Source organism: Serinus canaria, chromosome Z, assembly GCF_022539315.1.
Source record: "Serinus canaria isolate serCan28SL12 chromosome Z, serCan2020, whole genome shotgun sequence".
In the NCBI taxonomy this organism is placed as follows: Eukaryota; Metazoa; Chordata; class Aves; order Passeriformes; family Fringillidae; genus Serinus; species Serinus canaria.
The window spans coordinates 14,969,089-14,984,838 of NC_066343.1; the positions used below are offsets into that span (position 1 = coordinate 14,969,089).

Sequence of the window (15,750 nt, forward strand, 5' to 3'; positions counted from 1 at the left end):
AGTCTAAGCAAAATGCCATTCTCCCCTAAACGCAAAATATGACAACATTAGTACACACTTCTATGCAGCATTTAGAGCATTGTAATGACAATATCTTTCTCCAAGTCAGATTGTAATAATTTTAGAATGAAGACTTTTCTCCTCTTAATGCAGAATATTGCAGATTTCTGCATTTGCAGTAACAATTTGCATTAAGAAAAAAATAGCTTGGGAAACTTTGTCTTATTTTAGTGCTGTTTCCCCAGAAAATGTCAAGAATGTGTTTAAAAACAAAAACCAAGACATAACATCTCACTTCCTTGTGCCTGGCAATACGTCATCTGAATTTCTTGATCCCAGTGCCTCTTTGTCTCATGTGTGGTGTCAAAAGAAATATAAGGCAGTGGCATTTTTGCACACAGTAGCAGAATTCTGCAAGTCGGTGAGCTGTGGTGGTTTAAAAAACATCTAGAGGCATTTGCGAAGTATAAATCTGGTTAGGCCATTTCTTGGCAGGATGATACCCTGCCGTGTTGCTGTAGCATTGTGTTGTCTATGTCACTTTCATTTTAAAAGTACCTGTGAACTAAGAGACTTTCATAATTTTCCCATTTAGATGTTCAGTAATTTCTAATCAGGTGGCTTTTCCTCCTTTGTCAGGAATGTAGTGATGGCACCGCAACACCGCTAACACTTGCTGAGCTGAGACCATACAATGAGAGTGAACTGACTGCTGAGCTGACAAATGCACTGAGGAGGTAAGCACAGCTTCCCTCACCAGGGTCAGGACTTGTCCTGTAAGTCCAGAGAAAGGTTTATTTCTGAGCCTTCGCTCTAACCCTCAAGTGGTTTGAAGAATGATCACAGATTTGTCCTATGAGAAGGAGAACTATGAAAGTCCTTCTAATTTTCCCCTCTCTCCTGCTGTTCTTTAGCTGCTTTCATGTGGTGCTCAACTCCATTCTCCTTGAGGTTCTCCAGAATTTAGTTGAATTTTAGAAATAAAAGAAACCCTCAAAATGGCAGTAATGACCACTATCAAGCAAGAGAATGAGACGTAAAACAGTGACATGCACATTTCTTGTGTGTATAAAGAGAATGCTTAGTAAATACAGGATTTGAAGTGTGATCTTTGGTTAAGAAGGTTGGCTGTGGGTTAGAATTTGGGTAGGAGTTACAGGAGTGGGAATTGCAGGCATTCTGATGACTCAGATGCTCCATTTGCCTCCTGAGTATGTAAGTGGAGCCACAGTTCAATTACAAATGACATTGTGTGAGACATTAGCTTTCCAATGGGAGAGAAAATTGATGTCTTGACAAACAGCTTTTATCAACAGCCAGGTTTTAAGCCTAAGCTTTCAGTACAGTTATACATTAGCTAGATATTTGTTTGTGCAGCAGTTTTTCCTTCACCAGTTATGTGGTAAGCTTAATGACAAAGAAATTCATAGTTTCAATAGTGGTTTCAATACTTGTTTCCACCTTTACCAAGAAATGGCTGTCTGGTATCTAATTTGGTTCTTATATTTAGAACCTGTCCAAAATGCTGCTAAGAATTATGGCTGGGAAGAGTGTGTCTTGCTTTACTGGTGTTTGCACCTTCTTTGATGGTGGAATGTCCTTTCAGACAGTTGTGGTATTTCATTCCTGAGGTGCTTTTTTTCATAGGTGCAACGTGTGCTGTGCCTAGGGACACTTAGGCCTGAAAGGCATCATGTGAAAATGTAAGATCATTACCACTGCAGAATCAATACATCTCGAACCATTTGCTTAGTAGTCTGGCAGTTGCTGAGTACTTAGTTTGAATGTTGCAGGGAACAAAATTCTGTGGGTAAAATAATCAAAACTGTCATTTGTGTGTGGGTGGATAAAACCCATCAGCAAAGTAATTCACATAAACATTGCAGAGAGCCATTGGCCTCCCTCCCCTGTATCCCCCACATTGCTCACTGGTGTGGGCTGCTCCACCAGCATTTTCTCCCTTCACTCAAGCTGCTGCTCTTCTGGCTCCTGTTATTTGTTCCTGGATTTTCAGAAGATGCCAATGACCTTAGTTAACAGAGGTTTGAGTATAGTCATGAAATGTGGTTTGCTGACAACACAGAGAAAACAACTTTGCTTTATCTACTAGGCCTTAAGTTGATTAGCATGGATTTCCAGCCAAGAGCCTCACAAGTACAGTTTGTCAGGCAGAAATGGAGAAGAAAAATAATCCGATTAAACTGTACATAAATTGTGAAGGTTCTCTGTGTAATGGAAATACGGCTGTACTAAATGTGATTGCTGCTGCAAGTGGGGCTCAAGCACAGTTCCTGCAAGCTGTGTGGTCAGGGTATTTTTCCCCCTAATCAGTGTGCCAGCCAGATCAGGCTGAATGCTTAGCCTTGCTTACCCTGAAGTCTTGTCTCTGCAAGTCTGTTGAAGGTCTGTCTAGCACATGGAGAAAGCTTACTGCAACCTGTTTAGCCACAGCTATGCTAAAAATACCAGAAGTCCCTAACTGCTATTCTGGACAAATGGGTCCTGAAATATCACAGTGATATTTAGTCTATCACAAATGCACAAAAGAATTCTAAAAATGGTCAAAGTCCTTTCTCCTCTGCGAGTGCATCCTCCTCACCTCGCCAAGGAAGTAGGACCAGAATGCAAAATTTAAGGTATGAATCCCAGTTGCTGTTTGCTGAAGGGTGGAGGTGGGGGAAAATGTGAAACAAGTGCAAATCGTGCTCTGGGGTCCAGAGACCGTGTTTAAATGCCAGCATTCAGGAGTGTTTCAGGACTGGTTACAATTGGTGCATATCTTCAGCAATTGGTCCTCCCTGTTGTTTCTCCAGGCAGTAGATGCTGCTTCAGGGGACAACACTTGTAAGGATAGGGACAGAAATTCATTGGGTTTCGAGTCTGTTTATCAGAGCATGTGATATCAATCAGCAGCCCTGCTTCCTGTCCCCTCCTAATCCCATCATTACAGAGCTCTGGCTGCACCACCCCCTCCCCCCCTTGCTCCTTTCCCATTCTGTTCTTCTGTAGCTGTTAAATTGTCAGGTTCTTCTCAGTTAATTGAAACAGACTGAAATCCAAATAAAACAGCAGGACATAGTTGTGGTTTGGGTTTTGGTGTAGTTTGGAAGCATTTATTTGCTCATTGTCTGCAAATGGCCATGCAGCAGAACAATCTCATCCACAGAGCCAGGCTGGCTTCTCTCTGCAGATGTGGATATTTTCATAAATCTGAAATCCAGTAGCATGTTGTGAAACTTTTGTTGGTGGTGCCCATCAGCAGAAATGCAAGGCAGAAGCAGTTCTTCATCTATTGTGTCACAACGAGTTTGTTCTAGAACAAGTCAGGATTTCCTAGTAGTGCTCAGCATTAAAACCCCTGTTACTGGCTTTTTACAGAATTCACATGTCTTTTACATGGTCACTATGCTAACTGGGAGAAAAGTAAATTAACTTTAAGTCCTATGCTGTTGAAGCTACATCTGTTACACCAATTTTTGGTGTTGCAGGCTAAGCTCACTAATTCAGATGTACCCTGTTTCAGCCAAACATAAACACTTTCTGCCAGAGCCTTTAACAGTTTTGGTTTTCCCTCTCTCTTTTCTTAATGGAATGATGAAGTGCTTTAATGGGCACAAAGCCTCATCTTTCTTGAGTCTGACACATCCATAAACAAGCTTCTTGGCAGGAAATACCTTACTCTTGAGAAGGTAGAAATGTGTTCTCAGCAGCCTCATGGCCTGGTGCTGACACCTTGATGATTGTGCCAGAGGCCAGTTTTGTAAGACAAGATCTGGTTGAATACCCCAAAATCAGATACATGATGCAGTCTCTGAGGGAAAACCTTAAATGAGTTCTCTTTCTTTGCTGGTTTGTTCTCTTCTGCTGGGGCGGGGCAGGGAGCCCTGTACATGACTTGTATGAGTTTGTAACTCAGTAGACACATACCAGGTTGTGCTTTAATGCAGGTAAATCCATTAGAGGTGGCAGGAGGGAGGCAGTAAGAATTCCATTCTGCTTTAGAAGGCTGGTGATAATGATGATAGAACTGATATTTTCTTCTAGTAAGAAAATATTTTCTTCTACTTTCATTCTGTGAAAAGTGGCCAAGCTGGCAAGACTGAAACTTCTTCCTCTCTCTAAGCCTTGCTACAAATGTTTTGATCGCTGCGGTCCTGTGTGGTCTATGCTTGTATTTTCAGCTGCAGGTAGCTTTTCTGTTTGTGTAGGGTTGTTTTTTATTCATACATTCAGAGAATCATTTATAAATCATTAAAATGCTTGGCCAGGAAGGATCTAGCAGAACCAGGCAAGGACCATGGCAGGCAAAACACTTTGTAACTAGACTGACTGTTCAGACTTCAGCTGCATCATCATTTGGCACTAAATTATGATCCTTGATGGCTGTGCAGGATTACATGAATCGTGTCAGTCTAGACATGTTTCAGTATCTCCTTCACAAAAGAGTGACTTTCCATCTGGCAGCTGCATAGGAGCTTTATATTTACCATGCCTGATGACTTCTAAACTGAGATAGTGAGTGATGCTACTAATTGTGAAGTCACTGTGGAGAGAGGAAATTAGTAGTTATCAGTAGAATGGCAAAGAGCTCTTCTTCTGTTAACAAAAGGTCCATTTTGCACAGAGCTGTGGTCCCACCTCTCTGGAGTGGAAGCTGCAGGTATTTCTAGTAAGACATGAAATTATTGCCATAATTTCCTGGTGTCTGTTGAGACAGTAAAATGTTTGTTGCACTCTCACGTCCTTATCGCTGTCTGAAGACTGCAACTGTGTTTCGTGCCAAACTTTATTTCAGAGAGCAAACATTTCAATAGAAAACTGGGCCAAGGCATGGCAGTGACTACTTCCTGACATGATGTCAGTGAGAGAGAAATCATGCCACCTTCCTTTATTTTAAATTTCCATAAGCTCTGTGTGATGGCATGTTAACCTTGCATATTTTCAAGGGCTGACCTTAGTTTCATGCTAGCAGCAGTCAGTAAACTTCATCATTGAAATTCAGGCCTATGCTGAGCACAGTAAGGCTGTCTCAGAAATGGAAATAGAAATGCCTAAAACATATCCTAACCATTTGTATTTAAAATTACTCTTATACTTATCTTTGACCAAGGCACAGCACAACCATGAGGTGGGTGAAAGTAGGGGGAGAGAGACAGAGGTTTGTGTTCTGGGCCTACTGATGCATCATGGCTGCTCTCTGTCAGTGTCTGCTTATTTCTGTTCTCCAATTACCACATCAATTAAATGAGCAGGCAAGCAACTCTGAGGCATTTGAAAGCCAGACACTAGTATGGCTTGCAGTCATGACAAATTTCAGAGATGCCTCTTTTTTGTGACTGTGCAGCATCCTGCTGTGGTTTTCCCTTGGCTTCCGGGGGCTTTTCAGAAGGCATGGCCTGTCTCTGGAAATCCCTCTGGAGAGTCCCACTAAGAGAAACCTTCTCACAAGAAGAGAAGTGACTCATGGTGATATCAGGAACAGATTGCTTAGAAGCACCTTGAGTAACTGTTTTTACTATATGCCTCACAGACAGCCATGATTTGACTTTTTCTCCATTTTTGACATGGTAAGTAGTTCTTACCACCCTGTGGTTATCTGAACTGCTGAGCTGCTATGCTCTTCGATATAATCATCACAGGGAGCTCCAAATAGCTCCAGGTCTGGAGAGCTTCCAGGCTGGGCTGACAAAGCTGGGTGGGAGGTTTGAGCAGTGAGTGCTGCTGCCTCCCTCCCTCCTGTTCTCCCTTTTTGCTGCCAGTATGTTGCTTCAGGACCACACCTGGCCTGTCTCCCCACTGCAGGTGGTGTAACACATGCCTGTGGTACTGTCTGTTTTTTGAGCTCTGTTCCGAGCATCTTGGCAATCAGCAAAAAAAGCAGTACAGTATTTTACACCAGCAGAGTGGTTTTTGAAGCACCCTCGGTCACCTCTGCAACTGGGAAAGGCCTCCTGGGCACAGGTAGCTGGCAAGCACGGATGGTGCTTCAGCCGGTGAACCAGGAAAACATGGCATTTGAAGCGGGTGGCTCTCTTGGCTTTTGTGTAGTGTTGCTTTGTTGCCTCTTTAAAACATTTATTGTGTTCTGGTTGTTTCCCTCAGCAGGCCAAGCCAGACCAGTGAGGCAAGCATGCATTCGAATTAGCCTGGGGATTCTGCATGCCAGCCTGACTAAGATGTTAGTTTAGACTGCTGATGAAGAGAGAATTTATCTGCATGCCTTTTAAATGTCCAGCTGTTATCTCCTGAGAGGAGAGGAGTCAAATGCCTGGGAAAAACTATCATGTGTCACCCTGTTCAACTGGAAAAGTCAGAGAGGGGAGTTAGGTATGGTGCTGGGTTCACTACAACAGGAGGATATTAGGGAAGGAGTAGGAGTGGAGTGGAGTGTGGAATGGGAGGTATCTTCCCTTCAAAGTAGAGGATTCGAAGACAGCTATGGACCATGCAGGAGGTGCCTTCCCTCCCTCCCCTTCCTCCCTATCCCTTGGCCTGGGGCTGCTCTTCCAGCGTGGATAGCTCTGCCAGGAATTCTCTGTCCCGCTGGGCTGGCTGCTGCTGGTCCTGCTACAACAGGGCTTTGTGCCTGCAGAGCTCAGGGGCAGGTGCTGGGCTGAACCTGGTCATCCCACTCCTCAGGAGGAGCCAGGATTTGAGGGGATCTGCCCACAGCAGATCTCTTTTGATGGGTAAGAAGATGTGCCCTAGGGATGGTAAGTGTTCTCTGCCTGGCTGTGGGAAAGTTTCTCACCTCTTCATTTGGAGAGATCTCATTGTTCCTCTTTTGCTTCAGATTTGGCAAGAGCTGTGGTGCTCTTGACCCCAGGGCAGAGGGGTGGTAGCTTTTGCAAGAGGGGGAGCTAGCTGGGTGCACTCCAAGCCAGGGGCAGAAAAATCAACTTTCTGCGTGCCAGAGAAGAGCAGCTTCCTGTTAGCAGCACTGGGGAATTTTCAATGAAATCAGCAAGAGCAGGAAAATCTGGGAAGACTTCTAGCACATGTCTGGGAAAGCCCAGACAGGAGGGAAAATATAAGGTGCTCATGACCTTGCTCACATTATCGTGTGCGAAACATTGTGTCAGTGTGGGGAGGACAAATTGACAGAAACAGTTTCCTTTCTGGCCCGGGCAGAATTCCCCACTCTCCAAAGTGGTAGCATTGAAACCAGAGAACACCAGTTAGCCTCTTCCTATTCAGCCATCCTGAAAAAAAAAAAAACCTTGAAAACCACTATGCAGCTGCCCACTGAGTGTTGTTTTGATTGTGGAAAGACCAAACAAAAGCCTTTCTTCCAGCATATTAGGCATTTCACTGAAAATAGTGTTCTTAGCTGATGTTGTAGGCTGTAGGCCTTGAATACACTCATTCTGAGCTTTTCCCTGGAAAGGGAGCAGTCAGGGATTTCCCCAGCTGACTTCTCAGCAGCAGGGAGCCCTTATGTTGGAAGTGAGCCATGCCCTCAGATCACAGGCTTGTTCCCTCTCCTGGGAATAGTTGCTCATTTTCTCTGTGTTCATTAAGTGTCGTGGCTGTGTTTTCTGCAGCCCCAGCTTGCAGTAGCCAGTTGGAGGAGGAGCTGTTGGGATAAGGAGCAGTCCAATAGAGTGGGAGTCAGAGGCTCACAGAATTTGTGTTCTCTGAAAAACACTTGCTTCTCCTTCCCTCTTCCCATCAAAATACACAGATAAGTGCTTTCTTGGGATACATAGAGGTCCATATTACCTCCCTGGGGCACCGCAGCAGTGTGAGTTTGGTGTGTCTGCTTCCATGGGAGTTTGGATCTTGGAGTCTGGAAGACTGCAGACACAGCAGGAGGCTGTGCCTACATCAGTAGGATGTTCCATACTGATGTAGTACATCAAGTACGCTCCATCCCTGGCAACTTCGACATGTTCTTGTTGTAGAGACATGGTTCGTAGGCAATATTGAAAATATTCTGCCACAGTAAGCCCTGTAGTCTCTGATTTTTCACATTCTGCAGTCAGGGAAGTGCTGAGGTGCTGGAAATCCCCTTAGGGCAACACCTCAGTATTCAGGATAGCTCCTATTCACTGCCTAAGTACACAGTTTTGAAGAGAAACAAGTGAGGACAATTCTTTCTGACCAAACTGAGGTGATCAGTGATCGGAACTGAGGGAAGCAGGGGGAGTAACCATTGTGAGGCACAGGGTTCTTGCAGCCTGTGTGACCTACAGCTCTGAGGTGTCTCATCTGCTGCTCAAACAGAAGATGCAGCACCCTGGGGAAAACCTTACATGCTTTAGTGTGTAATAGTCATTCACCACGCATCTTCATTTCCCAGAGAAACCCAAGGTGTTTGCTCTGCATTTGCTGTTGCTGCTGTGTGTGTCTCCTCAGCTGCGACTTGTTCTATGAATTGTCTCGTGAAGTAAAGATATTTAGATAGGCAGTTTTAAAACTGCAAAAGGGTGTAAGAGTACATCCCTATGTGTTGTTTTTTCCAAATTTTTGAAATATTTCAGCATATGCAATCAAACCACCAGTTGCTTTTTCATGAGATTTTACTGGTGCCAGTGTAAATTTGAGTCATCTATAGATTTGAAGTATTATCCACTGTTTCCTGGTTAAGAAGGTTCAGAACAGGCATCTGAAAGTTGTTTAAGTAGCTTGAACAGGGTGCTTACCATTCTGCTGGCTCTGTGTCTTTGACAAGCATCAAGACAAGGATGTTTTAGACCAAATGTAAAGAAATATGTCTTGATGTTTAGCTGAGTTCGGGCTGAACAGGGCTGATTGAAAGGTGTGAGTGAAAAACAGACAAAGGGTGATATCATTGTTTTATCAGGTAACAGTCACCATAGCAACCAAACTTTACCATGCATGAGAAGTTCCTCAAAGTCTTTCTACTGTGTTTCTTTTCCATGCAGCTCTTGTTACAGCAGGTGCCTGTGAGGGAGTTTAGCTGCAGTGAACTGTGGCTCTGCAGTGCTCTTTCACATGGGACTTTGTGCAGCATTTCCACAGCGACACTTTTTCTTGGACATGATGTTAAATCAACCTCACACAATTGTGATATTTCTCTGCCCATCTAAACACTGTGCATGTTTATTCCACTGGACTTGCTATTCACACTAGGTTGTCATGCTGGAAATGGTGCTACTGAGCCTTCCCAAGAGCCTCTGGATGTAGCAACCTTTGGAGCAGAGAAGTGCCAAATTTACCCTACTCTGTTCTGTCACATCAGTAGTGCAGTGCCACAAATGCATTGGGTCTGGCCTCTGCCACATCTGATCTTTTCTTGTTTGTGCCCTGGCTCTTCTTGTTTTCTTTGCAGAAAACAGATTTTGGCTGTAGACTGTGCTGAGCCTTTCTGACTTCTGAGATAGTATATAAAAATTAAAATTTACATTTGGAATAGATGGCAGTGAACTTCTGACTGAGAGGGAGAAAGATTGTGTTACTTGAAAGCAGAGGGCGTGTTCCTTCAATGAAGGGACGTACAAAGAATACTGATGATTCTTCATCAACAAGGGCCCTCTTATGTCCTTTCTCATTTGGCTGGTAAGCCAGCTCTGGAGTCTGTTGGGATAGACTGCTAACTTGGAATATTTCCCCAGCTGACTTTGTGAAAGCCCTTCTGTTGCTGCTGGAGCTGGGCGCTGTCCCTCTCTCCAGTGATAAAAGGCTGCCATACCCAGGCCTTCCTGGGAAGTGCAGGCTGCTGAGCTGGGATTCCAGGAGGATCCCTGTGGTCTCTGCAGAGCTGGGGAAGCTTGCACAAACTTCATGGTATTCATTCCCATTGGCCTTATATGGGAGCTGGCAGTTGTCTTGTTATTGAGGTTAAAACAAGTGTACTCATGTAGCAGCACTGCAACAAAGCAGGAGGGAGAGGTGGATCACTGCAGAGTGGTTGTAGGCAGCAAAGCACAGACTCCTTGTAAACACACAAAGTTCCCACATGTCAGATTTGATGCTGCAAAAATCTGTGTCCCAGTTGAGCCCAGCTACATGTCATTCTTAAAACACTTCTTTAAATTTTTTTTTTGTTTTTTTACTCCTCTCTAAATCTTACTTTTTTTTTTTTTTTTCTGGGCTATCTGTGCAGAGTTAGGGTCACAGAGAAAAGCTCCTGGAACAGTCCCATGTGAATGTTGGAGTGGGCTGAGCAGGCATCAGCCATCAGCTCTAGAGCAGGGAGCTCCTCAGGAAGAAGCACCTGCCTCGTGCCACATGCTTACCTGGGAAGTGCTTTTTAAACCCAGCCTAATCCCCCAGCTGCAATACTTGCTCCTGCCCAGAACTTCTATCTTGTTCACTTTTTTTTCCCCCTCATAGTGATACTTGTAATCTGAAAATGTTATAAGATACCTTATTTCCATTTTGTCACACTTCATGTAATTGGCTTTTGGTTTGGAGTTGGTAAGTCAGTACAGATATTAGCTATTTATGTATCTTATTTCTTAGTGTGATTCAATGCACACAGCATCATGACCTACCAGGGAAGTTAGTTAGTTTAGTCTTTTGTCTGCTCTTTCTCTGATCCTGAATTCTAAAATGGTGAATAATATAAATACTAATCTTTGGAAAAGTTTAATGTAAAAACTACCTCTTGTATTATCCTAGTAATAATAAGGAAAATATTTGCAGCATGCCAGCCCAGCAGAGGACAATTGTTGAAGTACTATTTTTGTTTTGAAAATAGTTTTCTACTTCTTTTTCTCCTGATCCAGGGAGAAGAAACTGAAAGCAAGAGTGCAGGAGTTAGTGAGTGCTTTGGAGAGACTCACAAAGAGCAGTGAAATCAGACATCAGCAGTCTGCAGAATTTGTTAATGACCTTAAAAGGGCAAACAGGTAAAGGATATACCAGCAGATGGATGCGCTACTGGCTTATTTTTGCTGTGTTCTTGCAAAACACTAATATTCCACTTACCTTAATGAGAAGTTTCAGGACCCTCACATTCTATCCACATGTCAACACTCCAGGGTTATAGTTAGAGAAGAGGGAGGTATAAACCTCCCATGTAGGCCACTGACAACTACATAGTTAAGAAGAGAAAGCAGGGAAATAGGTTAATCTCAATTGAGTTACTAATATTGATTGCACAATTTAAAAAGCAAACAAAAAATATTTTTGAATCTGTTACTTTGTTTTTAACTCCTCCCTTATCTTTGGCTCCAACCTCTTCATTAATAAATTGTCTTGAATAATCACACCTAAGTTCCATTGCTCACTCAGGTCATTTTTCTTGTACTGTATTTGGATGGCCTAGGAATATGGTGGGCTGCAGCTGCCCTTCCTGCAAGCAGCCTCCGACTCACAACGTGGTTTTCCTTAAATTGCATTTAAAAGCCTTTGTGGTGAGAAGCAGCACCCATCTCAAGCTTTCCAACCCAGTCAAGGTGGAGGCACAGAAGCTATTCAACAGCTAGCAAATTAGCACGAGATGCCATCCTCTGAATGTTCTTACTTCTTTAAAATGAAAAATGCAAAATCACTCATTGACTTTCTAAGCAGATTCTGGCCATGTAATGTTTTTATAAATTACATCTGATATTGTGGTATCTTGACACATAAACAGTGGTAAAAGAGGTCATCAACAGCAACCTCCATCTGCCTCTTAGAACCATGTTTAGTTTTCTTTGCCAGTTCACTGGAAAAGGTGTGTGCTTTCCCCCAGGAAAGACACAGACATTAGCATTGATCTGGGTTTGAATCAGAAAGGTTTGGATCTATTCCATTTTAAAGCACTGGTAAATTTTGGGAAGGGGATCAGTACCCAGCCCTTGAAGTTTCATGAAGGTGGGACTTTGGGGTAGATTTTTTGTAGCACTTACTTTGAAACAAGCCTGTTTTAATTACCGTGTATGCCTTGTGTTTTTAACAGCAACTTGGTAGCAGCTTATGAAAAAGCAAAGAAAAAGCATCAAAATAAGCTGAAGAAACTGGAATCACAAATGATGGCCATGGTGGAGAGACATGAAACCCAAGTAAGAATGCTCAAACAAAGAATAGCTTTACTGGAAGAGGAGAACTCCAGACCACACACCAATGAAACTTCACTTTAAGTGCATCTCTTTAAAGGACGCTCAGTGCCATTACAACTTTCTTTCTTTTGGAGGTTGACTTTTAGGTAGCTTCAAATGTTAAAAGCTCTGATTGTCAGTGCTGACAAAACTGAAAAGCTCCTTCTCTGGGATCCCAGAGAGGTATCATGGGGATAATAAAAGTGTTAACCTTAAGGACTGTTTCGTAATGTAAAATGGCAGTGCCTGAATTATCATGCTATAATTGTGTACATTGTCTGTGTTGTTATGTCTGTATTCATACAGCTTCTCTTCCACTGTCACCCATGGGTGACGGTGTCACACAGCAGAACAATTCATGTTAAGAGGTTTTCATTTGGGTAGTTTGGAGATCATGTGGAAGTTTTCCCAGTCCCTGAGCTCTCTCAGCACACAAGTCCGTGCTGTACGCTCATGACTCACTGCTGTGGTTACACCACCAAACAGGCAGCTGCAGAGTGGGGATGACTGCCTGGCTGGCTTTTTTTTTGTACCCTGCTTGCAGTTCTGCTGCTCACAGTGCAGGTCAGGTAGGAAAACTCCTGTTGATTTGGGAAAAAAACAAAGAAAGCGTAGTTGCATCTCTGAGAATTAAGAAAAAAGTGTAATTCTTACAGTGCATAAGAGGGCCAAAGGCTGTGGGTTTCACCATGCCACACAAACAGTCTGTGCCAAGGGTGCGTAAGAAATTACAGAAGACCTTCTGGTATTTATATTGCATGGTGTTTGCAACTACTTTGTAGAAAAAGTTGTTTTTTCTTGCTATATACACAATATCCAAGGTTTTCTTTAAGAAGCTGGGCCATTTTTGTCACGTGTGTTGTGCTTATTACAGCTTACTGTGATCAAGAGGTAGAATGTCTTCTTTTTATACTTTTTTTTTGACCAAAAAAAGGTACTTAAGTAATGTACCTGTTTAATATTGAATACATAGGCACAAAATTATAGATGTTTAGATGTATGGATATCCAGCCACAACAGAATGTGAATGGTGAAGTCTTACAGCTTTCTTAGGTTAGTTTTTGTTACTGCTAACACTCTCTTGTTTAAATCATGTATTACTGTATTATCAAACTGACTGAAGTGCAAATTTTGGCTTGTTAGGTTAATGAACATTAAGCAAATCATGGGGATCAGGTTGATTTCTGTAGGGGTCAAAATACAGGAGTCTGCCATTGCACCTGTTCTATTCAGAATTTGCTTTTTTTTTTTTTTTTTTTTTTTTTTTTTTTTTTTTTTTTTTGACAGAGTACGTAAAAAAGGTTTATGTGTGTTTTAAAAAGCCAAGCTATAGTCCCTTCACTGTGTTAGCCTGCTGCTGTGTTATGCCTCTGCTTTGCATTTTCCAGGCTGATTTTCAGTGAATCTGATTTCAGGAGATGTTTGTCATTTTTGCTTTACACGCTGAGTTGCACCTCAAGTTTTTCACTAGTGTATCTAGGATTATGATAACTTTTCTCATTTATTTTTCCCATTACTAGTTTCTATTACTAAGGAAATATTTTAGAGGACTCTTTTTGCCTATTGTTGGTTAGGTCAGACAACATAGTTGTGGAAATTTGTGTTCAGAATGTGGCATTATTGCTACATCTTGGTTACATCTGGAAGTGTAGAGTTTTCCATCTCTTACTACTGTAGCTGCTTTTGTCTTCTGTCCTTAGAGTAGTCATTCCTACTTCTCTAGAGTCTAGTATGTCAGCCACAAAGCCAGCATCACATGTAGTTGATTGCAACAGCAAATTAAAACAATGCTGATTTCAAAATTTTTAGGTAGTGATGTTCTGGTTTTGATCAGTCTTCTTTCTCAGAATAATTGCACTTCTTAATTTATAATGTGACTAGAAATTATTGCAAATGAGTCTCTTGAGGGAGGAGGAGGCACATTGATTTCTTCTGTCTCTGTGGTTCTGCTTAGCAGCTCTCTGTGTTCCCCCTTTTTTGGCCCCAGTTTTCTCACGCCCAGGAGGGTGGGGGTTTGCCATCAGCTTCAGTGGTAGCTGAGCACACTTGTTCTGAAGAATCACAAAGGAAAGTATCCATCATGTGCTGTGGCAGAAATGCAGTTACACTTTTGTCTTCCAGCATCTGAAACACCTGTGTGAGTTGAGGTCACCTCAGAATGTCCATGTGAAATACCTTTCACTGGAGAGGACAGGAGTCATACTGCACTGAGCTGCCTCTTAGGCTCATTTTTTCTCCCTATTTAGATTAATGGAACTACAGAATGGTTTGGCTTGGAAAGGACCCTAAAAATCATCTTGTTACAATCCCTTTCTGTGGGCAGGGACATCTTCCACTGGACCAGGTTGCTCCAAGCCCCATCCTACTGGGCCTTGGACAGTCCAGGGATGGGGCAGCCACAACTCCTCTGGACAACCTGGGCCAGTGCCTCAGCACCCTCACACAGAAGAGTTTCTTCCATAAAAAAATTCACATTCTCTTACACAGAAGCATAAAAAGCTGCAGCCTCAGTGTTTTTTTCCAGGCCTGACAATTTGCTGATTATTTCACTACATTTAGCACAAATCTTCTGTGCCAGCTGTGCTCTAGAGGTTCATTTGAATTATAAATCATCAGTAAATGTAAACCACTCCCATTTTTTTCCCTGGAAGGGTTGTGGATGAATAAGCAGCACTGGTACCATACAGCCTCAGCAGTAGCCATAGTTTGCCAGACTACCAGTTGATTTGCCTCAGCAAGCAGCTACTGCATCATTTGTTAGCATACTGGAAAGGATCAACTGGGAAGTGGTCAGAGATTTAATGTTACTGTGAAAACTACTCATTAGTGATAATCAACTTCAGCTCGAGTGTACCCCATGGAAATGGCACCAACCCTCAGAAAAGATGCCAAAAAAACCTTAAACTTCTTTTATGCAACTCTGAAGTACCAGCACACCAGAAATACCTGAGTGTGCAGTGCACAGTGAGTTACAGCAACTTTACTCTCAAAGCTTGTGGCAGAAATAATTAATTTGCAAAGAAAAAAGGTGATTCTTGCCAACCTAAGTCCGTTAATGAATTAATGATTGGACTCTTTTTTATTTTCTTAAGTCACCAGAGTGCATAAAACTTTGTATTTCACAGAGTGCTCAGAAAGAATTCAATTTTTCTTCTAATTCTATGTATAAATCTTCACCAGCTTGAATGTACTGTTAGCTTTTGCAAAGCACATGTAAGTTTGCATTCATGTAATGTTCTACTGGTTTTGTTAAGAGTTTTCTCCTCCTCCAGTATACTGCACCATGCATTGTAACTTTAAATACTTTTCACCTTACTGAATTAGCTTTAAATGTGTTGCTACCTTTTTTGTTTCAAAGCAGCTGTAAAATTGCTATTTTGTGTTCATTTGATATAGAATTGTAAAAACTGCATTTATTTATACAGAGGCATTTATAATACTTATTTTACAAATGTTCTTATATTCTGAATAAATTTCTAATGCTGTTTCTTTGCCTTGGGAGGTGTTTCACCATGGCTTGTCACCTTACTGTTGAATGGGACTGCCTAAAGACTTGGCACAAAGATATCTCATTTTGACACAAAGATACCTCATCTCCAAGCTAAGTTACTGAGAGAGATGGTTTGACATTGTCAGTAAAGTTCACTTAACAGAGCCATGAAAAGTTGTTAAGAACCCAGATCTGGCCGCAGGTTTTAGTTGGGCTCAAGAATATAAGTACCCTCTACATCTTCAATGAACACTTTATGGAAATGGAAGG

General features: G+C 42.3%; 1 protein-coding gene across 1 annotated transcript in view; it reads left to right on the forward strand.

Annotated features, from left to right (window-relative positions):
* Nucleotides 1-13,007, forward strand: part of MCC (MCC regulator of WNT signaling pathway) — a 180,648-nt gene extending 167,641 nt beyond the window's left edge. Inside the window, 3 exon segments of the mRNA XM_030237101.2 lie at nucleotides 640-737; nucleotides 10,695-10,817; nucleotides 11,852-13,007. Of these exon segments, the coding sequence (XP_030092961.2) occupies nucleotides 640-737; nucleotides 10,695-10,817; nucleotides 11,852-12,032 (402 nt within the window). The 3' untranslated portion in view covers nucleotides 12,033-13,007.
* Nucleotides 13,008-15,750: the final 2,743 nt, after the last annotated feature.